Here is a 24,410-nt window from a genome sequence, read left to right as displayed (position 1 = left end):
AAGATGCTGAAGGCAGTGGAACATCTCCCTGTGAGGAAAAGCTGGGGGACCTGGAGCTCTTTAGCTTGGAACAGAGGAGCCTGAGGGATGACCTCCTTCATGTTGATAAAGTTGTGCAGGGTGAGTGCCAAGAGGATGGAGCCAGGCTGTGCTCAGTGATGTCCAATAACAGGACAAGGGACAATGGGGGCAAGCTGGAGCAGAGGAGTTTCCATGTGAATATAAGGAAGAAGTTTTTTGCTGTGAGGGTGACCAAGCCCTGGAGCAGGCTGCCCAGAGAGGTTGTGGATTCTTCTTCTCTGGAGACCATTCAAAATCTTCCTGGATGTGTTCCTGTGTGATCTGCTCTGGGTGATCCTGCTCTGGCAGGGGGGTTGGACTGGATGAACTTTTGAGGTCCCTTCCAACCCCTAACGTTCTGTGGTTCTGTGATTTACTGTGCATCCCTACTCTCTGCAACATGAATATCAGGGGTTTTGTAGCAGTTTGATACAAGTCTTTGATTCAAATCTTACATGCATTTTGTCTTATCCTGGCTGTTGGAAATAGCAAGATCCCTTCATCCAATTCTTTTCATGCTCTGAAACCTTAGAATTTAAGGATGACTCTCAAAAGGAGTGTTCTGTAAAGGCTTGATTGGAGAAGGAGGAACAAGCATTATGTGTTTGGGTTTTGGTGCTGGTGGTGGTTTTTTTCTTTCCATCTTCTTCCTTTATATTTCTTTTGCCCCAGGCTGGTCCTTTGGTTAACCAAATCCACTGTAATCCCATCAGGAGAATGTGGTAATCCTTTTAGTAATTTATATTGCATGGTTTCCTTAATCCAAGTGCTGTCATTGCAGCAAAAAAAAACCCCCAAAGGAATCCAAGCCCACCGTAAGACTTTGCTGTGTCCATATGGAAATAATAAACTGCCTCAGAAGTGGCCTCCTCTTATCCAGTGCAGCAGTGAGGATCATAGAATTGTTAGGGCTGGAAGGGACCTCAAGGATCATCCAGTTCCAGCCCCCCTGCCATGGCCAGGGACACCTCACACTACAGCAGGTTGCTCAGAGCCACATCCAGCCTGGCCTTCAAAACCTCCAGGGATGAGGCTTCCACCGCCTCCCTGGGCAACCTGTGCCAGGCTCTCACCACCCTCATGGGGAAGAACTTCTTCCTAACATCCAATCTGAATCTCCCCATTCCCCCCAGTCTTATCACTATCTGACATCCTGAAAAGTCCCTCCCCAGATTTCCTGTAGCCCCCTTCAGATGCTGGAAGGCCACAATAAAGTCTCCTGGGAGCCTTCTCTTCTCCAGACTGAACAATCCCAATTCTCTCAGTCTGTCCTCATAGGAGAGGAGCTTCAGCCCTCTGCTCATCCTCATGGCCCTTCTCTGGTCACACTCCAGCACCTCCAGATCCCTCCTGTAATAGAGGCTTCAGAACTGGACACAGTACTCCCAGTGTGGTCTCACCAGAGCAGAATAGAGGGGGAGAGTCACCTCCCTTGACCTGCTGGTTGTGCTTTTCTTGATGCAGCCCATGCTCTGCTTGGCTTTCTGGGCTGCAAGTGCACACTGCTGGCTCCTGTTGAGCTTCTCCTCCCCCAGCACCCCCAAGGACTTCTCTTCAGGGCTGCTCCCAAGCCAGTCCCTGCCCAGCCTATATCAGTGTTTGAGATTGCCCTGACCCAGATTCAGGACCCTGCACTTGGTCCTGTTGATCCTCATGAGGTTGTCATGGTCCCACTTCTCCAGCCTGTCAAGGTCCCTCTGGATGGCATGCATGGAATCATCCATGGATGATTCTCTTCCAATGGCATTTTTCCTTCTAGAATGCAGACAAGCTTAAAAACCATTCCTAATTTCAAGGCCTTTTTTTTTTCCTATGAAGAACTTATTTGGGAGAAGTCAGAAATCTTTCTAATGCAGAGGAGGACACTTGCCTACACCTTACTGCCCATGAGTTATGGAAACAGGTCGTAATTCTGAGCAGCAAAGTGAATTTTGAGTGGGATCATTCCACGTTTCAGCAAGTAGCTCCATGAAATTTATGCAGTTGCTCTAGATGTGTATATTGGAGGCCAGCTCTGACTTCTGGAGGGTGTTAACATCTGCATATTAAGTTGAGAGCCTGTCATTCTGATAGCCTTAAAGATATAGAAATATAGGGATGTTTATTCTTTTCATATTTTAACCACACAAGCGATACATTTGCCAGCAAAGCTTCCCTGAAGGTTTGAGATTCAAACTCAAAACACTGGAGGTTTTTCTCCTCCCAACTTCATTTTCCTCAGAGGCATTTTTAGTTCAAGGAGTCCTTAAATCACAGGAATGTGGAGATTGGAAGGGACCTCTGGAGATCATCTAGTCCAGGGTCGCCTACAGCAGCCTGCCCAGGATCACAATGTCCAGATGGGTTTGGAATCTCTCCAGAGAAGGAGACTCCACAACCTCTCTGGGCGTCCTGCTCCAGCACTTTGTTCATGTCAAAGCAAAGTTTTCCCTCATGTCCAGATAAAGCCCTTTGTGTTCCAGTTTGTGCCTGCTGCCCCTTGTCCTGTCACTGGGTACCACTGAAAACAGTCTGCCCACATCCTCTTGGCACTCACCAAAGTTTTAGATACTGATAAGTATTGGGAAGAGGCACTCTCAGGCTGCTCTTCTCCAGACTCAACAGCCCCAGGTCTCTCAGCCTTTCTTCCTCACACAGATGCTCCAGGCCCCTCAGCATTTTCGTAGCCTCCATTGGAGTCACTCCAGTAGTGCCTTGTCACTCTGGAACTAGGGAGCCCACAGCTGGACACAATACTCCAGATGTGGCCTGACTGGGGCAGAGTGGAGGGGAATAGCATCCCTTGACCTGCTGGCCACAGTCTTAATGCACCCCAGAAGGCCTTCTTGACCACTGGGGCACATTGCTGGCTTGCAGTGACCTTGTTGTCCACCAGCGCTCCCAGGTGCTTCTCTGCAGAGCTGCTTTCCAGCAGGTCAGCTCCACAGCTGTACAGGTGCAGGGGATCTTCCCAGGTTCAGGACACAACAAGACAAAGAAGTGGGTCATCATTGCCAGCAGGAACAGTTGCATCAAGTGTGCTTCATTTGAGAATCTGAGGGTCAAAACAAGTTGAGGTTCACCTGCACTCGGTGTATGTAGCCTCTGATTTTTGCACCACCCCAGGAGTTAAGACTTGGGTCAAAGTTTGAAGCCCTTCTCTTAGCCACGTGGCATTTTGTCTGTGTGCTGGGTTTAACTGTGAGCAAAAGAGTACTTTAAATATTGATGCAAACTGTGTAAGGAGCAGAGATTTTGGTCAGTTGTGTGACAGCAGATTTTTACTACTTGATTTTTACGGCTGTTCAGCGAGACTTGGACAGACTGAGAGCTGGGCAGAGAGGAACCTAAGGAGGTTCAGCAAGGAGAAGTGCAGAGTCCTGCAGGTAGGAAGGAAGAAGAAACTGCACCAGTATAGGTTAGGTGATCTGCAGAACACCCCTGTGGAGCAGGACCTGGGAGTCCTGGTGGATAACAAGTTCTGCATAGGACAGCAATGTGCCCTGGTGGCTAAGAAGATCCTGGGCTGCATTCAGCAGAGTGTGGCCAGCAGATCCAGGGAGGTTCTCCTCCCTATCTACTCTGCCCTGATGAGACCTCACCTGGAATATTGCATCCAGTTCTGGGCTCCCCAGTTCAGGAGGGACAGGGATCTGCTGGAGAGAGTCCAACAGAGAGCTACCAGAGCACTGCCTTATGAGGAGAGTCCTGGGGCTGTTTAGTCTGGGGAAGAGAAGACTGAGGGGGGATTTGATTAATCTTCATAAATATCTGAGGGCTAGGTTTCAAGAGGGAGGGGACAGGCTCTGTTCAGCTGCACCCTGTGACAGGACAAGGGGTAATGGATATAAACTACAGCACAGGAGGTTCCACCTCAACATGAGGAGGAACTTCTTCCCTGTGAGTGTTACAGAGCCCTGGAGCAGGCTCCCCAGAGAGGCTATGGGGTCTCCTTCTCTGGAGACTTTCAAGACCCAACTGGATGCATTCTCTGTGTGATCTGCTCTAGATTCTGTGGTCCTGCTCTGGCAGGGGGGTTGGACTTAATGAGATCCTTCAGAAGTCCCTTCCAACCCCTAACATCCTGTGATCCTGTGATACTACTTTAATAGCTCCCCTACTCACTCCAACATACATGGATACACTCAGGGTGACAGACACCACTTGCACACAAGTAAATAGCTTGAACTGGTGACTCTAGAGCATGGAAAATTGGTCTTTTCACTTACAGGCTGTGTTTTTATGAAGCTAGGAGGCTGCTCTCCTGTTACAGATACAAGAAACAGGAAAAGTGTAATGAGATTCACAGTCTGATTGATTGTTTTATCCCTGCTCCTGGGTGGGTTATGAGTATTAAATGGAACATTTCCTGATGGGGAATAGATCTCCTGGAACTATTTGATTATCCTCCATTTTCTTTGAAAACCAAGTAAACTGAGTGGCCATTAATATTCTATTAATTGTAGTCAGCAGGGATTTGGGAGGCTGTGCTAACTTCATTTTGCTCTCCTCTCACAGCTTAGGTATCAACATGGGCTGAGTACTCCAGATCTAAGGCAGACTCTTCCTAACCTGAAAAACTTCCTGGAGCTTGGGCTAATGGTTAGATGGTAAGTATTTAGTTGGGTGTTTGTTTTTTAATAACCAAGAAAGAGGTGGGTGCTACAAAAAACCAAACCTGAAATGTAAGAATTTTTCATAGGAGTGGTGAATGTTGTGACTTTCCCAAAATACAGACCATGTAATCATCTGCAGTAGTCTGCTATTTTCTTATATCTTCCCAGTGATGGGCTCACAGTTCCTTTCTCAGGTGTATGGATCTTTGGGGAAAGCTGAAAGCAATGTTCTTCTCTAGAGAGGGGGGAATTCATCATTGTCTTTAGACTATGTGTAAGATGAAGATGCTGAAGGGCCTGGAGCATTTCTGTGAGGAGGAAAGGCTAAGAGCCCTGGGGCTGTTGAGCCTGGAGATGAGCAGCCCCAGAGGGGATCTAATCAATGCTCAGCAAGAGCTAAAGGGTTGGGGGGTCAAGAGAATGGGGCCAGACTCTTTTCAGTGCTGCCCAGTGACAGGACAAAGAGCACTGCACTCAAACTGGAACAGAGGAGGTTCCATCTGAGCATGAGGAAAAACTTCCTTCCTGCTGCTGCCTGGGCCAGGCTGCCCAGAGAGGTTGTGGAGTCTCCTGCTCTGGAGAATTCCAAACCCAGCTGGACATTGTGATCCCGAGCAACCTGCTGTGGGAGCCCTGCTGTAGGAGGGGATTTGGACTAGATGATCTCCAGAGGTCCCTTCCTACCCCTCCCATTGTCTGATTCTGTAAGGGTTGGTAGCAGATGCACCGTCTGTATTATGATAGCCCAGAATCAAGAAGGTCTCCCCTCAGCCTCCTTTTCTCCAGGCCAATCCCTCAGCTCCTCCTCATGAGACCCTTGCTCTAGGCTCTCCACCAGCTTCATCGCTCTTCTTTGGAACGAGTCCAGAGAAGAGCAACAAAGTTGGTGAGGGGTTTGGAACACAAGCCCTACAAGGAGAGGCTGAGGGAGCTGGGGTTGCTTAGCCTGGAGAAGAGGAGACTCAGGGGTGACCTTATTACTCTCTACAACTACCTGAAGGGAGGTTGTAGACAGACAGATGTTGGTCTCTTCTCCCAGGCAAGCAGTACCAGAACAAGAGGACACAGTCTCAGGCTGCGCCAGGGGAGGTTCAGGCTGGATGTTAGAAAAAAGTTCTATACAGAAAGAGTGATTGCACATTGGAATGGGCTGCCTGGGGAGGTGGTGGAGTCGCCATCACTGGAGGTGTTCAGGAGAAGACTTGACGGGGTACTTGGTGCTGTGGGTTAGTTGCTTGGGCGGTGTTGGATTGGTTGATGGGTTGGACGCGATGATCTTGAAGGTCTCTTCCAACCTGGTTTATTCTATGTATATGTATTCTATGTATATGTTTGTGCCACCTGATGCCACAGCTCCTACCAGCCCTTCTTCCTGTTGTCACTCTGCCTTTGTTGTCTTTCATTCCTTGTTCAGAAACGCTGATCCATGTGAACTCTAAGTGATTTGGACTCCAGCTTGTTTGGGAAGTGACACTTGGCAAAGGAAAACAAACACAGAAGTAGAACAAGTATGATCTTTGAGCAATATTGTAGGAGGTGTTGCCTGATGGAAATTCAGCTCAGCCAACAGAACAGTGGGAGGGAGCAGGCCCTAAGAGAAGGAAGCTCAATGCCTTGTGGGGTATTATTCTGTCAGTAATTTCAGGCACAGCTGACAAGATTCTCCCTGCTTTTCATAGTCATTAAGGTTAGAAAAGAACTTGTAGATCAGCAAGTCCAACCATCTCCTTTCTTCTTATTCCCAAGTAAGATGCATAAAGAAAAGCTTTCTTCATTGGGAAGAGGTTAGCAGGAGTTTGTGTGTGGTATCCATCACCACCGTAAAAATAGCAGCTTCCAGTACCTGAAAGGGAGCCTAAAAAAAGCTGGGGAGAGACTTTGTACAAGGGCTTGGAGTGATAGGATGAGGAGGGATGGACTGAAGCTGGAAAAGAGGAGATTGAGACTGGAGATTAGAAGGAAATTCTTTGCAGTGAGGGTGGGGAGACACTGGAACAAGTTGCCCAGGGAAGTTGTGGATGCCCCCTCCCTGGAGGTGTTCAAGGCCAGGCTGGATGAGGCCTTGAGCAACCTGGGCTAGTGGAAGGTGTCCCTGCCCATTGCAGGAGGAGTGGAACTGGATGATCTTTAAGGTCTCTTCCAACCCAAACCATTCTATGAAATCCTGAGATGAGATGCAGTCCCCTAAGCCAATCTCAAAATGAAGGTCCAAAATACCTCAACCATGACTTCTGTAGCACTATTAGTAGAGCAGGAAAGGGTACAGATTCTGGATGACCACCTTCAGTCTTGAACACAGAGTTGGGATGACTATGGGAGGTGGTCAGTGGCATTGTTACCAAAGTGAGGGTGTCTGTTCTTCCCTTCTGGTGTCTGCTGTCCTTGAAGACCTCATATCCTGATACCAATCATATCCTGGGCTGCATCAAGAGAAGTGTGGCCAGCAGTTCAACTGAGATGATTCTCCCCCTCTGCTCCACTCTGGTGAGACCTCACCTGGAGTACTGTGTCCAATTCTGGAGCCTCTATTGCAAGATCTGGAGGTGCTGGAAGGTGCCCAGGGAAGGCCACAAGGATGAGCAGAGGGCTGGAGCTCCTTTCCTATGAGGACAGACTGAGGGAGTTGGGGCTGTTCAGTCTGGAGAAGAGAAGGCTCCGAGGAGACCTTCTTGTGGCCTTCCAGTATCTCAAGGGGGCTACAAGAAAGCTGGAGAGAGAGTTTTTAGGGTGTCAAGTAGTGATAGGACTAGGGGGGAATGGAGCAAAACTAGAAGTGGGGATATTGAGATTGGCTGTTAGGAAGAAGTTCTTCCCCATGAGGGTGGTGAGAGCCTGGCACAGGTTGCCCAGGGAGGTGGTGGAAGCCTCATCCCTGGAGGTTTTGAAGGCCAGGCTGGATGTGGCTCTGAGCAACCTGCTGTAGTGTGAGGTGTCCCTGGCCACGGCAGGGAGGCTGGAACTGGATGATCCTTGAGGTCCCTTGCAACCCTGACAATTCTCTGATTCTGTGATCACAGAAGCTTTCATTATGCCTTAGAAGTTTTGTCATCATACAATCAGAGTTTGGTTTTTTAATTTTCCTGTAGGTGATACAGAGCCATTAGCAAGAGAAAACACAGTTCCTGCCTGGATAATATTTCAAAGCACTTGGGAATATTACTCCCAGTTCCCTGGGAGTATCACATTCCCTCCTTCCCCCACGCCCATGAACATCTATGCCTCATTTCCTTCTCACCTCCAAACCTTGTGTGAATGGTTGTGCCTCCCTGAACTGTTTTTAAGGCTAATGATTCTAAACAATGCTTCCCACCACTTCCCAATAGTGGAAATGGAAATGAGGCTTTGTAGGGAGTGTGGCTCCAGGGGGAGACTGGCTAGACACTGATAATTGGGCATTGCCACTGAGCACTCCCATGGCAGAGCACAGATGCCTACTCCCTTGTGGGCAGTAGCTGATTGCTTGTATTTAAAAGAAGCAGAAAAGCCAGCAGCTGTTCAGAGGAAGGTTTGAAGGAATTTAGTGGTTTCAGGATCCTGTAGGCGAGTCATCTGATGGACTCTGCCACAGGACAGGTCAGAGGTTGACCTGCTGGAAGGCAGCTCTGCAGAGAAGGACCTGGCCAGCAATGTGCTCTTGTGGCCAAGAAGGGAAACGGTGTGGGGTGCATTAAAGAAGAGTATGGCCAGCAGCTCAAGGGAGTTATTCCTTCCTCTCTACTCTGCCCTAGTGAGGTCACATCTGGAGTACTGGGTCCAGTTCTGGGCTCCCCAGTTCAAGATAGACAGGAAACTACTGGACAGAGTCCAATGAAAGGCTATAAAGATGCTGAAGGGCCTGAAGAATCTCTGTGAGGAGGAAAGGCTGAGAGCCCTGGGGCTGTTGAGCCTGGAGAAGAGCAGCCTGAGAGGAGATCTGAGCAGTGCTTATCAATATCTATAGGGCAGGGGTCAAGAGGATGGGGCCAGACTCTTATCAGTGATACCCAGTGATAGTGCAGGGGACAGCAGGCATAAATTGGAACACAGGAAGTTCTCTCTTAAAATAGGGAAAAAAATTTTTACTGTGAGGATAATGCAACCTGGTCCAGGCTGCACAGAGAGGTTGTGGAGTCTATTTCTGGAGAGATTCCAAATCCATCTAGATATTGTGATCCTGGGCAACCTGTTGTGGGTGACCCTGCTTTAGCAGGGGGGTTGGACAGGATGATCCTCAGCAGTCCCTTCCAACCCTTCCCATTCTGTGATTCTGTGAAACCATGGTCAGTAAAGTATTTTAAGGTTATCCTTCTACTTGCAGAAGAGGAGCAGAGAGGCTGTGGTGGGTTTTTTCTTACCTAATAAGATCCACTTGATCTGTCTGGTTTGTCTGGTTCTGGTTTTGCTGCTCTTCAGTTTCCTTTCCTACCGCTGAAACTGGGTGTTCACACTGGTGAATAACAAACTTCTCATGAGCAGGAGCATCTTCCACTAGATCAGCTCCATCCAACCTGGCCTTGAACACTTCCAAAGATGGGACATCCACAGCTTACTTGAGGGCCATGAAAACGATCAGGGCACTGGAACCCCTCTGCTATGAGGACAGACTGAGGGAGATGGCAGTGTTCAGCCTGGAGAAGAGAAGGCTCCAGGGAAACCTAATAGCAGCCTGCCAGTGCCTGAAGGGGGCTACAAGAAGGATGGAGAGAGACAGTTTGCAAAGGCCTGCAGTGATAGGATGAGAGGCAATGGCTTCAAACTAGACAAGAGCAGATTTAGATTGGATGTGAGGAACAAGTTCCTTACCATGAGGGTGATGGAACACTGGAAGAGGTTGCCCAGGGAGGTGGTTGAGGCCCCATCCCTGGGGATACTCAAAGTCGGGCTCAGCAGGGCTCTGGGCAACCTGATCTAGTTGAGGATGCTCCTGCTTACTGCTGTGGGCTTGGAATAGATGACCTTTGGAGGTCCCTTCCAACCCAGACCATTCTGTGCTTCTACTCAGTTTCTCTTTGCACAGGACTGGTTTTAACTCCTAGCCTATGAATCATCCTCACTTTTTGCTTTTGACTCTGTGTTTGTTCCAGAGACATCTCCATTTCTCTGCAGTCTGGAATGGAACTGAGTCCCCTAGATGTAACTGAAATACATTATTTGTTTGTCAGGCTTACCCTCTTTCTCTGATAAGCATCAGTTTGAATTTGAGCACAGAATAGTGTTTTATTTCCACCCCTTCAGATTCAAAGACGAACAAAAGCTCCCACTTTGTCAAGAGCCCACCTACTTCTATCAAAGCAAATTTGGCTTTAAAGTCTCATCTTGTGAACCTTTCACAAACTCCCTTGTTCTGCCTGGAGCTCTGGGGCATCCCTTGGCCCTGCTGAAGGTCTGCAGAGTCCAGTGCCTTTGCGTCAAGCTTTCATTTGGTTGCTGCTGGGTTCCCTCTGCCTGGTGAGATTTGTGTTGTTTTGGTTTCTCAGGCGTGACACTTGCATGATGGATAAACGTTTTCACATCCCAACCTGCCTGATTTATGGCAGCAAGCCTGCAGGTCTGCAAGCTCTGCTTCCCTCTTCATATCTCTCCTGGCACCTATATTCTGCTGTGTTTACTTTTCTTCCCCCACCGACCCCCCTGCTGCAACATATTATTTGTACTGTATGTAGACAAAATCAAGACAAAATCAAAACAGATCTTTGTTTCCTGGAGCGCTACAGAACTGCAAAAGCTTCTCTGTTGTTGTTGCTGTTCTGATATCAAATTTGAGTGTTGACTCTTAAGGTGAGAGATGAGGAGCCAAAGTTGTCATTGATTTAAACTGTCTCACTCATGGGTGTGTGTGTGTCCCCCCAATCTCTTCTGTTTCCTTATGGGAATAATTCTGTTTCCAGTTTTTCAGCCCTGTAGTCTCATTTGGAAGATCAGCTTTTGCTGATGCAAAAGGGCCCTGTGCCGGTTTGGTTCTTTTGGTTCTTCAGTTCTTTTTGACTGCAGTTTATTTCAGCTTTTGAGATCAAATCTCTGCTTCACAGAATGCCCGGTTGGAAGGAACCCCAAGGATCATCTGGTCCAACCTTTACTTTCACTTTCTTGTAGCCTGTACATTTTGGAAGTTGTTTGATTCCTTTCTGCGTGTTCAGATTTCTCTTTCCCAAGCCAAGCCCTTTAGGTCATGGTTGTCTTACATCAAGAGACTCTTTAATTTGCTTTCCTCATTCTTCAGCTTCATAGAATCAGAGAACTGTCAGGGTTGGAAGGGACCTCAAGGATCAGCCAGTTCCATCCCCCATGCTATGAGCAGGAACACCTCATACTACAGCAGGTTGCTCAGAGCCACATCCAGCCTGGCCTTCAAAACCTCCAGGCATGAGGCTTCCACCACCTCCCTGGGCAGCCTCTTCCAGTGTCTCACCACCCTCACAGGGAAGAACTTCCTCCTAACATCCAATCTCAATCTACCCGTTTCTAGTTTTGTTCTCATTCCCTTTATTTACTCTAAACTTTGAGGGATAGAATCTGTGTTCATTAAGGAAGACTAAAGTACACACTGCAGACCTGAATCACAGATTGTTAGGGATTAGAAGGGACCTCAAAAGATCATCCGGTCCACCCCTCCTGCCAGAGCAAGGCAGGTCACATAGGAATGCATAGGAGTTTTGAATGTTTCCAGAGGAGACTCCACAACCTCTCTGGGCAGCCTCTTCCAGTGTTTTGTCACCCACACAGGGAAAAAGTTTTCCCTTATGTTCACCTGGAACCTCCCCTGCTCCAACTTGCCCCCATTGCCCCTTGTCCTGTCACTGGATATCACTGAGTAGAGCCTGGCTCTGTCCTACCCACACTGCCCTGCACATCTTTATCATGAAGGAGGTCACCCCTCAGGCTCCTCTGCTCCAGGCCCCAGCTCCCTCAGCCTGTCCTCACCAGGGAGATGTTCCACTGCCTTCAGCATCTTTGTGACTCTGTGCTGGACTCTTTCAAGCAGTTCCCTGAGGTCCTTCTTGAACTGAGGGGCCCAAAATGAGTGAGATTATTTTTTTCCCTAGTGAATAGAGCAGACAATAAGCTTAACTAATGCTGGCAAACATGAGATGCTCCTTTAGAAGGTCATATCTGTAGCCAGGGAGATGTCTTTCTGAGTGTGTATTTGAAAGCTTTACTCAGAAACACCTGTGTCAAGGTGCCAAGGCTACAGTTGTTTTATCCAAGGTATGTCTTGGTTCATGCACTGCTAGATACAATAGGAACTTAAAAGGTAACATCTGAGGGAACTGGGATTGTTTAGTCTTCAGAAGAGGAGGCTGAGAGGACACCTCATCACCCTCTGCAACTACCTGCAGAGAGGCTGGAATGAGGTGGGGCTTGGTCTCTTCTCACATGCAACAAGTGACAGGAAAAGAGGAAACAGCCTCACCTTGTGCTGAGGGAGGTTCAGGTTGGATATTAGAAAAACTTTCTTTACAGAAAGGGTTGGACATGGGGAAAATTTTTTTCCCAGCAAGAGTGGTCAGGCACTGGAATGTACTGCCCAGGGAGGTGGTTAAGTCACCGTCCCTGGATGTGTTTCAAGGTGGTTTGGATGCGGTGCTTGGGGCTATGGTTTAGGGCTGACCCTTGTAGAGTAAGGTTCTAGGTTGGACTTGGTGATCCTGAGGGCCTTTTCCAACCTGAATGTTTCTGTGATTCTGTGGGTGTCAGGCAGGCACTGGAACAGGCTGTCGGTGGAGTCACCATCCTCGGAGGTATTTAAAAGCCACATGGATGTGGTGCCGGGGGACGTGGTTCAGTGGTAGGATTGCAGCCTCTCGGTGAGAGGTCCAAGGCCTCTTCCATCCTCAGCGGTTGTACGGTTGGAGTTCAGAAAAGCTTGGGAGCTCAGTTTATGAAGCTGAATTTCTTTCTTTAGAGCATGTGTCAGAACTTAGCTGCCATAAGGCACAGTTTCACCTCAAGCTGAGGCTGGCAGCCTCCCCTCGGCAGCCCCGTGGCTACGGTGGGTTCGTGAAGCACTAATCTCGGGGAAGGTGAGAAACGATTATTGCTTTTTAGCACACTTGACATGAGATTGGCTCAGGGCTGCACTTGGAGCTTCAAACAGTTCAGATGGCTGTAAACCAACTTAAACACCTCCATTTAAACGTTCTTGCTGCCATGAGCTCATAGTCTGCAACCAAAAGAAAGAGAAGGAAAATCAAATGGTGTTTAAGGGTTTGGTTTTGGGGGGTGGGGGGGGGTGTTGGTTTTTTCTTTACTTGTTACTGGTTTGATGTTGGTTTTGTTGGGGTTTTTTTCTCCTCAAGTATTCTCATACCAAAGAGCTGTAGCTGTGGGGTTTGGCTTTGGGCCAGACAATCAAGATTTAGTATTTTGACCAGCTGTGATCCAATAATGTCCCTCAGAGGAAACATTTTGTGGGGAGGAAAAGATACATATTTGAGGCCGTGAATTGTATTCTGTCTCTCAGACTGCTTTACAGTTTCTCCCAGCCCCTTGCAGGCAGATTAAATAATCACAAGTGGAGCTGACTGAAGAGGCTCTTTCTTTTCATCAGGGCTGCAAACAAATTGCAGCCAGAGCCTCTTGACTAGGAAAAGAAGGTTAGAAATGTTTGTGTCCTGCTTCAGCTGCTCTGTCTCACGTCTTTACAACATAGAGCCTGTGTCTTCTGCTTTAGATCTGTAACAGTGCCCAAACAGACTAGTTATTAACTAATGAAAACAAAGATTTGGGGGACAAAACAGCTTCATTGTGGATTGGCTGCCAGGAGAACTCACAGCTGAAGTTGGCCTGTTGTGAACTGGCTTTTGAGAGTTGGATGTAATCAAAATGTGGAGATAGGTGGTGGTTCAATTCTCTTATCTAGCATGTCCAGTAAATCTGAGATCACTCTCCTTTCCCTCCCCTCTCCCTCTCCTCTCCCTCTCTCTCTCCTCTCCCTCTCTTCTCCCGATATAAAAATCCTGCTTCCTGACAGGATCTCTGTGTGCTCCTGTACAGAATCACAGAATGATGGAGGTTGGAAGTGACCTTTGGGCATCATTTACTCAACCCACCTGCTAAAGCTGGGTCACCCACAGCAGCTTGCCCAGAATCGCAATGTCTAGGTGGCTTTGGAATCTCTCCAGAGAAGGAGACTCCACAACCTTTCTGGGCAGCCTGGGTCAGGGCTCTGTCAACCTCAAAGTAAATACATTTTCCTTAAGTTCAAATGAAACCTCCTGGGTTCCAGTTTGTGCCTGTTGCCTCCCGTCTTGTCGCTGGGGACCGCTGGAAAGACTCTGGCCCCATTTAGCTATTGATCAGCATTGAGAAGATCCTCTCCTCAGGCTGCTTTTCTCCAGACTAAACAGCCCCAGGTCATATTTATTAAGCTAATCCCATCCTATCCACAATTTTTGGCAGCAGTAGATGGTTTCAGAAATCATAGAGAATGCTTTGGTTTGGAAGGGATCTTTAAAGGTCCCCCAGTGCACGTCCACTGCTGACCTGGAGTGGGTCCAGGGATGGGGCATCTCCCACCTCTCTGAGCAATCCAGACCAGTGTTTCACCACCTTCAGTGTAAAATATTTCCTTCTTCTCTCTAGTCTGAATCTCCCTTTTAGTTTGCAGCCATCACCCTTTGTCCTGTCCCCACAGGCCCTGCTAAAAAGTCTGTCTCCAGATTTCTTCTAGGCCCCTTTAAGTACTGAAAGGACACAAGGAGGTCTCCTCTTCTCCAGGCTGAACAACCCCAGCTCTCCCAGGCTGGCTCACAGCAGAGGGCATCCAGCCCTCTGATCATTTTTGTGTCCCTCCTCTGACCCTGCTGCAAGGTCCATGCCTCTGCTGTGCTGAGGACTCCGGAGCTGGCCCCAGCACTCCAAGTGGTATCTCAGCAGAGCACGGGGCCAGAATCCCTTCTTTTGACCTGCTGGCCACACTTCGTTTGCTGCAGCCCAGGACACTGCCCACATGTCTCAAGCAGTTTAAAACCTGATTTTTCATTTCTTCTTTTTTTTCTTTCAGTCTTAAACTCCCTTTCACTGCCTGCAGTTGAAGGAGCCTGGCTGCAAGTGCTTTTTGTTCTGATTCATTAGTTTGAGCGCTTGCATGATAAATGAAGATCATTGCTGCTTTGCTGCCTTCTGGGGCAGCCCTGATCTACTCTATTAGCTGGGAAGTTATTTTGGAGTGGAGGGAGATTAGCTTTGTATTGCTGCTATGTTCAGGCTGTTAGATCACTTAGTATAGATCATTCTGCCACTTCAGCTTGCTAAGGAAGGGAAGATTTGTTTTGGCTGCTGTACTAAAGAGGTATTGTTCAGGCATACATAACGTGTTGGCTTGAGTAGCCTTGTCATAACAAGCTCTTGAAAAACTGTCCTGGTCCTGCAAACTAATTAATTTCTCACCCATTTGCCTCCAAGACCTCGATTTTTACAAAAAGAACTTGAGCAGATTGCATTTTAGGAGGACCTTCAGTTTCTGTGCCACCCAGAAGAGTTGGTAAAGCTGCTTCTCTCCAGCTAATTAGACACCCCACAGCTTTCATGTTGGTTTACTCAGACACTTAAATTTCTTCTGATGCTGGCTGTGTCTTCTGCTGCCTAGAAAAGTGCCTAAACTGGTCTGAAGCTAATCTGGGGTTTGCCAGTTTGGAAGCTTTCACAGCTTCCAAAGGGTTGGAAGGGACTTCAAGGACCATCCAGTTCCAACTCCTCTGCTGTGGGCAGGGACACCTCACACTACATCAGTTTGCCCAGAGCCACATCCAGCCTGGCCTTCAAAACCTCCAGGGATGAGGCTTCCACCACGTCCCTGGGCAACCTCTTCCAGTCTCTCACCACCCTCATGGGGAAGAACTTCTTCCTAATGTCTATTCCAAATCTCCCCTCCTCTAGTTTGGATCCATACCCTCTAGTCCTATCACTACCCAACACCCTCAAAAGTCCCTCCCCAGATTTCCTGTAGTCCCCTTCAGATACTGGAAGGCCACAAGAAGGTCTCCTGGGAGCCTTCTCTTCTCCAAACTGAACAGCCCCAACTCTTTCAGTCTGTCTCCATAGCGGAGGAGCCCTTTGGATCCTGAATTGACAGTAGAGTAGAAGCAAAGCAAAACAAACTTCAACAGTTGTGGGTTTTTTTGCTTCCCAACATAAAATTCTTGACTGAGCACAGAACTCATCTCTCTCCTTTTTGCCTCTCTCTCTTTTGAGCCTCCTGCATTTAGAGCCACAAAGGTATGGATGGCCACAGTGCACATATCCAAGCTTTGGTAATACAAAGCTTGTAGCTCTCCTGCCTAGAGGCTCCACTTCGTGCTCCTCGAGATTCCTGGCAGGCTTAGGCTTTTCTTAGGCAGGGACCAGTCTTGCTGCTGTGCTTTGGGCTCAGTTTTTGTAAGGGAGAGGGGAGAAAGGAGGCCTTTCCTGCCCAGTTCGTAGAATCATAGAATAGTAGAGGTTAGAAAGAACCTCTGGAGATATAAAGCCCAACCTCCCTGCTAAAGAAGGCTTGTGTAGATCAGGTTGCACAGGAACATGGCCAGGTGGGTTTTAAAAGTCTCCAGAGAAGGAAACTCCACCACCTCTCTGGGCAGCCTGGCCCAGTGCTCCACCCTGAAAGTAAAGAAGTTTCTTCTTAAGTTCAAGAAAAACCTCCTGTGTTCTAATTGGTACCCAGCATGTGGCCACTGCTTGTCCTTGTTTCTGTGCCTCCAGGTGGGATCTTGTAGCATCTTTTTGATAGGACATGTACATCACCATGCTACATGCTTTCAAGTGCAAGGGAGATAATTCATCTCTGTGTCTGGAATGGGAAAGGAGGTATCTTGGCCTAAACCCTGGGCTGCATCAAAAGCAGCAAGGCCAGCAGACTGAGAGAGGTGATTCTGCCACTCTGCTCTGCTCTGATGAGACTTCACCTTGAGGACTGTGTCCAGCTCTGGAGCCCTCAACAGAAGGGAGACATGGACCTGCTAGAGCAGGTCCAGAGAAGGCCACAAAGATGATCAGAGGGCTGGAACACCTCTCCTGTGAGGACAGGTTGGGAGAATGGTGGTTGTTCATCCTGGAGAAGAGAAGGCTCTGGGTAGACCTTAGACCTGCATTTCAACATCCAAAGGGGACCTACAGGAAGGCTGGGAAGGGACTGTTCAGAAGGGCCTAAAGTGATAGGATGAGGGACAATGGTTTGAAACTGGAGCAGGGCAGATTTAGGTTGGACATTAAGAGGAAGTTCTTCATGATGAAAGTGGTGAGACACTGGAATAGGCTGCCCAAAGATGTGGTTGAGGCCCCATCCATGGAGACATGTAAGATCAGACTTGATGTATCCTAAGGCAACCTGCTGTAGTTGGCAGTGTCCCTGCTGACTGCAGGGGGGTTGGGCAAGATGACCTTTGAGGATCCTTTCCAGCCTGATGCAGTCTGTGAATCTTGCACTGGAAAGCACCATCTACTTAACTGCAAAGTGTCTTATAACTTGGACAAGGGTCTGCAGTAATCAGCTACCACTTGTCCAGGAGTAATTAGTTCACATAAACGCAGGATGATGTGCCCTGGGCTCCAGAGAAGTGCCTGGAATGATACCTGGCTTGGTGAATATATCCACAACTTGGAATTTGGGTAAATTCCTACAACTTAGCATTTCATTGTAAAGTTTTCTACTCAATGCAGAGCAAAACATTGGTTGGGTTGGGTTGGGTTGGGTTGGGTTGGGTTGGGTTGGGTTGGGTTGGGTTGGGTTGGGTTGGGTTGGGTTTGGTTGGGGTTTTTTTGCTGCATTTTTCTGTTTCAGCTGCAAACACAGAGCTTTGGTTTATTTCCTGTGCTCACTCCTCAGGGAGATGGAGCCAACCTAGAGGAAATGGGGAAAGGTTTCCTTAACTACGAAATGGGAAAAGGTTTCTTAGCTAAGATTTAAGATAAAGCAAATCTAATCAATTAAGAGAATCATAGAAAGTTTGGGGTTGGAAATGACCTTTAAAGGTCATCTCACCCACAGTATCAGTATCACAGTATCCAACCCCTGAATATTCTGAGTATCATTGGCTTTCTGAATCCAGGCAAAAAGAGCTAAGCTGGAGGAAGGGGAGGGGAAAACAGACCATGCCTGCTATGTCTGTAGTGCACATTGTGGAAGGTCACAGGTTTTGCATCTCAGCTTCCTGTGTTTGTCATATTGTGTAATTTTTGAAGTAAATGGTTTGCTAGGTAGAATAGTTCCAGTTGGAAGAAAGCTTTGAGGTGATAAAGTCCAACCATTAACACAGCACTACCAAGGTCACCACTAAGCCATGTCCCTTAGCACCACATCTGCAAGCCTTTTAAACCTCTCCTGGGATGGGGACTCTGCCGTTTCCCTGGGCAGGCTGGTCCAGGGCTTGGCAACACTTTGGGAGAAGAAACTTTCCCTCATGTCCATCCTAAGCCTCCTCTGGTGTAACCTGAGCCTATTTCTTTATGTTCTATTGCTTCTTTATTGGGAGAAGAGACCAAGTTCCACTTCGTTACAACACCCTTTAAGGTAGTTGTAGAGAGCCAGAAGGTCTCTCCTCATCCTCCTCTACCCCTGGCTGAACAACCCCAGTTCCCTGAGCTGCTCCTCACCAGCCCTGTTCTCCAGACCCTCACCAACTTTGTTGCCATTCTCTGGACCTGCTCCAGCGCCTCAGTGTCCTTACTTGGAGAGAAGGGGCCCAAAAGTGTGGCCAGCAGGAGCAGGGAGGTCATTCTGCCCCTGTACACTGCACTGGGTAGGCCACACCTTGAGTCCTGTGTCCAGTTCTGGGCCCCTCAGTTTAGGAAGGAGGTTGACTTGCTGGAACGTGTCCAGAGAAGGGCAACAAAGTTGGTGAGGGGTTTGGAACACAGCCCTGTGAGGAGAGGCTGAGGGAGCTGGGGTTGCTTAGCCTGGAGAAGAGGAGGCTCAGGGGTGACCTTATTGCTCTCTAGAATTACCTGAAGGGAGGTTGTAGACAGGCAGAGGTTGGTCTCTTCTCCCAGGCAGCCAGCACCAGAACAAGAGGACACAGTCTCAGGCTGCGCCAGGGGAGGGTTAGGCTGGAGGTTAGAAAAATGTTCTATACAGAGAGAGTGATTGCCCATTGGAATGGGCTGCCTGGGGAGGTGGTGGAGTCACCATCATTGGAGGTGTTCAGGAGGAGACTTGGTGGGGTGCTTGGTGCCATGGGTTAGTTGTTTAGGTGGTGTTGGATTGGTTGATGGGTTGGACGCGATGATCTCAAAGGTCTCTTCCAACCTGGTCTATTCTATTCTATTCTATTCTAAAACTGAACCCAGGATTCAAGATGCAGCCTCACCAGTGCCCAGTGGAGAGGGACAAACACCTCCCAGGTCCTCCTGGCCACACCATTTGTGATGTGCAGCTCTCACTGGCATCCATGGCACACGCTGCTTTCTGTTTCCTTACCTGTGTTAGGAATCCTCTGGACCTTTGCAGACAAAGCTGCAAATGCCACACTGAGTTTGCATTGACAAGGTCCAAAACAGCAGCTGAAATCTGAGCAGAAAGTTGATGCATTTGCTGCCCAGCTGCATGTGTGGCACAAATCTCTTTGTTGTCTACAAACTGTAGATGCTGGAAAGTAACTTTTCCTTGAGGGAATTTAAAGGTTCTTTTTATGGAAGAGAAGGAAGCTCTGCACATTGTATTAAGGGGCAGCCTGGGAGGAGGTAAGATGGGAAAGGAAATTAAAGAGCAGTGGTACTTCATGCTGCCTTCCCCTGGGGGTGCTTATCGTTCACAGGGGGACTTCATGAAACCATAGCATCATTTTGATTGGAGGAGGCTTATTAAGTTCATCAAGTCCAACCATTAACCCAACACTGCCAGGGCACCACTAAAACCCTGTCCCTCAGCACCACTTTGGCACATTTTGCAGTCTGACTTTATCCTGTTTACAAAGTGGAGCAATAATAATGTGAAAACAATGTGGAAAAAGATCCATGCTAGGGACTGCTCCTAACTGTGATTCCAAGATCATAGAATCATAGAATTGTTAGGGTTGGAAGGGACCTCAGGGATCATCCAGTTCCAACCCCCCTGCCATGGCCAAGGACACCTCACACTACATCAGGTTGCTCAGAGCCACATCCAGCCTGGCCTTAAAAACCTCCAGGGATGATGCTTCCACCACCTCCCTGAGCAACCTGTGCCAGTCACTCACCACCCTTATAGGGAAGAACATTTCCCTAACATCCCCCTGCAATACAGGTCCCACTTGAATCACTGGTCACAGAATGATAGGGACTGCTGAAGATCACCTAGTCCAAACTCCCCTGACAGAGCAGGATCACCTAGAGTAGGTTACAGAGATCAGCATCTAGATGGGTTTTCAATGACTCTGGAGATGGAGACTCCACCACCTCTTTGAGCAGCCTGCTCCAGGGCTCTACCTCCCTCAAAGTAAAGAAGTTCCTCTTCATTTTTGGGTAGAACTTCCTGTGTTCAAGATTGTGCCCATTACCCCTTATCCTGTCACTAGGCACCACTAGGAAAAGACTGGCCCCATCCATGGAGAAAGACCTTAGAGTCCTGGTGGACAGCAAGTTCTGCAGGGGACAGCAATGTGCCATTGTGGCCAAGAGAGCCAATGGCATCCTGGGCTGCAGCAAGAAAAATATGGCCAGCAGGGCCAGGGAGGTTCTTCTCTCCCTCTACTCTGCCCTGCTGAGACCACAGCTGCAATCCTGTGTCTAGTTTTGGTCTCCCCAGTTCAAGAGAGACAGAGACCTGCTGGAGAGAGTCCCAGGGAGAGCCAGGAGGATGCTTAGGGGACTTGAGCATCTGCCCTGTGAAGAGAGACTGAGAGCCCTGGGGCTGTTTAGTGTGGAGAAGAGAAGGCTGAGAGGGGATCTGGTCAAGGTCTCTCAGTCTCTGAGGGGTGGGTGTCAAGTGGAGGGGGCCAAGCTCTTTTGGATGCTGCACAGTAAAAAGCCAAGGAGTTACAAACTTGAACATAGAAGGTTTTAGCTCAACAGGAGGAGAAACGACTTTCAAGTGAGGGTGCCAGAGCCCTGGAGCAGGCTGCCCAGAGAGGTTGTGGAGTCTCCTTCTCTGGAGACTTTCCAAAGCCACCTGGATGCCTTCCTGTGCAGACTGCCCTGGGTGATGCTGCTCTGGCAGGGGGGTTGGACTCGATGACCTCTCGAGGTCCCTTCCAGCTTCAAATGTTCTGTGATTCTATGATCCTCCTGATGCCTACCCTTGAATTATTGATCAGCATTGAGAAGATTCTCATGAAGAAAGGCTGAGGGACTTGGGGCTTTTTTGTCTAGAGAAGCCCCAAGTCCCTCAGCCTTTCTTCCTGAGAGACATGTCTTAGTCCCTTCAGTTTCTTTTAAATGGAGTTAGGGATGGAGGCTCGTAGTGGCAGCAGTTGAATCTTGGAGTTACAGATCCAGCAGGTCAGCACTAGCCATATTTTTTTGATTTTGGTTTCAATTTGGCAGGAAAGTGACCCACTTGCTAATGTCCAACGTGCAATCTGCATGCAGAGTAGTGATTATGTTTGGAGAAGGATTAAGCCACCAAAGGAAAATTCACATAACCCATCCCAGATGACACCAAGATGAGGTTCCAAATCCTAGAACCTGAGATGGTGGAAGTGGTCTGTGGGATGATATTAAACTTTCAAATCAAACTTGAAAATTAAGCTTGATTAGTTCTTGTTCCTGAGGAAGCTGAGATTGATGTTTGTCCAACAAATAATGTTCTGGAATGATGGGCACAGAAAAGCAGAAGATCTGGCAAAAAGCACAGAATGTTAGGGGTTGGAAAGGAACTCCCATGATCGTCTAGTCCAACACCTCTGCCAGAGAAGGATCATAGAATTGTCAGGGTTGGAAGGGACCTCAAGGATCATCCAGCTCCAGCTCCCCTGCCATGGGCAGGGACACCTCACACTACAGCAGGTTGCTCAGAGCCACATCCAGGCTGGCCTTTAAAACCTCCAGGGATGAGGCTTCCACCACCTCCCTGGGCAACCTGTGCCAGGCTCTCACCACCCTCATGGGGAAGAACTTCCTAACATCCAATCTGAATCTCCCCACTTCCAGTTTCGCTCCATGCCCCCTAGTCCAGTCACTACCCACATACAAAAATTCGGTCCCCAGCTTTCTTGTAACCCACTTCAGATACTGGAAGGCCACAACAAGGTCTCCTCGGAGCCTTCTCTTCTCCAGACTGAACAACCCCAGCTCTCTCAGTCTGTCCCCATAGGAGAGGTGCTCCAGCCCAGAATCACCTGGACTACTAGGTCACAGGGAAAATATCTCTCTGCAACTAACGAGCAAAGTGAGTTGAGGTTTGTTTATTCTCCTTTGTGCAGCTGTGAGGAGAGTTCACTGCTGGAAGAAGTTTGCTCATCGAGGAGTCAGCCATTAGGACTCACATTTCAAGGGTTTCTGGTGGCCCAGTGCAGGCCATAAATGCATAAAGATATGGTCAAGGGTAATCATTCATAAAGTGCAGCCTATAAAACGGTGTTAACAGTCCAAATTAACATGATGTGGTGGTTTCTTGGGTGATTGACTCCTCAAACCATCGAGCTTTGTAAATGTTCCTACCCTATCTTAGCGCTCTGCGGTCAAAGCTCTCCTCTGGGCTGTCTTCTGTAGCTCACAGAGCATTAAACACATTTGGGGGTTTAGCACTTTTAGGAGACAAGTAGTTGGCCAAAGGCAGCCTGGAGTTGTGATAAAATAATTGCTCCAGCCTTTGGTTGAACATCTGTCCTGCTCTGAGAGCCTGCCTGACAGCTGTGATTTATCCTTTCCTCCTCTTGCAGTGATCGACACCACACATCCAACGCGATCCCCGTTCCAAAGAGACAGAGCTCCAGCTTTGGCAGATCGGATCTTGGCTTTTCCAGTGGGCTTCCTTCTCCAGATAAAGGACTCCGGAAACGAGCCAGCACAGGAAATGAAAGACTGCAGCACAAAACTCCTCCTCCCAGCTACAACTCTGCTTTCACACAGCCCCTCGCCATCACCGCCCGGGTAGGAGAGCTCCAGAAAAAACCTGCCTCCATATCTTCCTCCTTGGATACCTCCATGGACTCCTCAAAAGGAAATACCAAGAAAGGTGAGAACTTGTCCAGCAGTTTAAATGGAGAAAACAGGAGCCTGAACAATACCCAAGACCAGCAGGAGCCTTTCCTCGGACACAGCAGTGCAATAAATGGTGAGTGCTCTGGCACCGCCAGTGCCGAGCAGCCCTGTGAGTTTCGTCCCTCCCCGGCTCCCGTCCTCTGCTGCACCGTGGAGCAAGCGGAGGAGATCATGGGGATGGAAGCCACGGGGTTCAGCACAGGAGATCAGCTGGAAGACTTTAACTCCATCCCAGTGGAGCACGCTGTGGCGGTGGAGTGTGATGAACAAGTCCTAGGGGAGTTTGAGGAGTTCTCTCGGAGGATCTATGCACTGAATGAGAACATGTCCAGCTTCCGCAGGGCGCGCAAGAGCTCGGACAAGTGAGCTGGCAACAGGGATTTGGTAGCAGCCATTGAGGTGAAATCAGTGGTCTGGGATAGAGAGAGAGAGAAAATTGCACTTATTCTTTATATTAATTATAAAACAGAATAAATAAAGAAAGAAAAGCTAAAGCTTATTCCCTACGGTCTTAGACGAACGGACTCGAGCACGATCACGCAGTCACAGCCCAGGTAAATCTGGATGCTGCTTCCAGCTCCTCTCAAGTCTGGGATTTGTAACCTGGTGGAAATGTTTTCATTTTAGGCGTTGGAATCCATTTCTAAAGGCTTTCCTGGCAACAGCTTTGAGTGCTGATCAGGCCCTTCTCTGAATAGTTGTTCGTTTCTTAATTCTTATTTCGAGTGAAATTGATTTTTAATTCTTGTCAGAAGGGAGACATTGAAAAGTTAATTGAAAAGTAGCATAAATGGCCGTTTGTGGCAAGAGCTCTTTGCCTTCTCCCATGTGTTTCCTTGAGCAGTGGAATCAGTGTTACAGAAATGCCAGGATTCAGTCATCGTTTGACAGCTTTCTCTTGCCTGTGCTCCGTAACCTTCAAAGTTCTGGTGGCACTGCTGGGTGTAAACTTGCCAGAGAATGAGCACCTGTGAGATATCTGCACTTTCCTTGCACCAGATTAATCAGAAATGCCATGGTTTTTCTTCCCCTCCTTTCTTCCACACTCACTGCTTCCACCATAGAAGCCTTGAGGGCTAAATCCTCCCTAAGGTTTCATCTCAAAATCTCAGCCCAGCCAGTCCCCACCTCAGTTAGGTGCAGACCTCAGCAGCAGAGACCTAACAAATGCTCTGAGGTGCAGCTCACCGCCCTCTGAGGCGTCCACAGAGACAGCTTTGCTGCTGTGAGGCACTTCACAGGTGGCTTCCAGAAACCCCAGACTGAAAATGCAGTCAACACTTTGGAATTAGGTGAATGTGTGGGTTCGCTGCACCCTCTGCAGCAAGGAGGCACTTTAGTCTTTACATCAACATCCTCTTAACCATCTGGGCTTTGAGGAAAGAAACTTCCAGGGGGGGCAACTGGAGGTGTGGGTTGCTCTTAGGAAGGTGACCACTGGCACACATGTCCAGCTGCACTCCTGGGAAAGCCATTTGTGACTCCTGGTGTTCATTCCAGTTGGGATTTCATCGCTCTTGCTTTCTCTTGTGTACCCAAGAACCAGGGCTCAGCTGTGAGCTCTCCAACCTATAGCAGAATAAAAAACCACTTCATCAGACCTGACTTTTTTTCCTTTCCTTTTTTTTTTTTAACCCTTCCCTGGTCTGTGCTTTCTTTTGAACC

The 24,410-nt window shown here is 48.4% G+C and overlaps 1 protein-coding gene across 1 annotated transcript in view; it reads left to right on the top strand.

Moving 5' to 3' along the window:
* UVRAG (UV radiation resistance associated) overlaps positions 1–23,928 on the top strand; it is a 176,622-nt gene extending 152,694 nt beyond the window's left edge. The window contains exons 14-15 of the mRNA XM_009902903.2: positions 4,558–4,649; positions 22,424–23,928. Of these exons, the coding sequence (XP_009901205.2) occupies positions 4,558–4,649; positions 22,424–23,111 (780 nt within the window). The 3' untranslated portion in view covers positions 23,112–23,928. The remainder of the gene's footprint in view (positions 1–4,557; positions 4,650–22,423) is intronic.
* Positions 23,929–24,410: the final 482 nt, after the last annotated feature.

The sequence above is a fragment of the Dryobates pubescens genome, chromosome 10, assembly GCF_014839835.1.
Source record: "Dryobates pubescens isolate bDryPub1 chromosome 10, bDryPub1.pri, whole genome shotgun sequence".
NCBI lineage: Eukaryota > Metazoa > Chordata > Aves > Piciformes > Picidae > Dryobates > Dryobates pubescens.
This window is presented reverse-complemented; position numbering and strand designations above follow the sequence as displayed.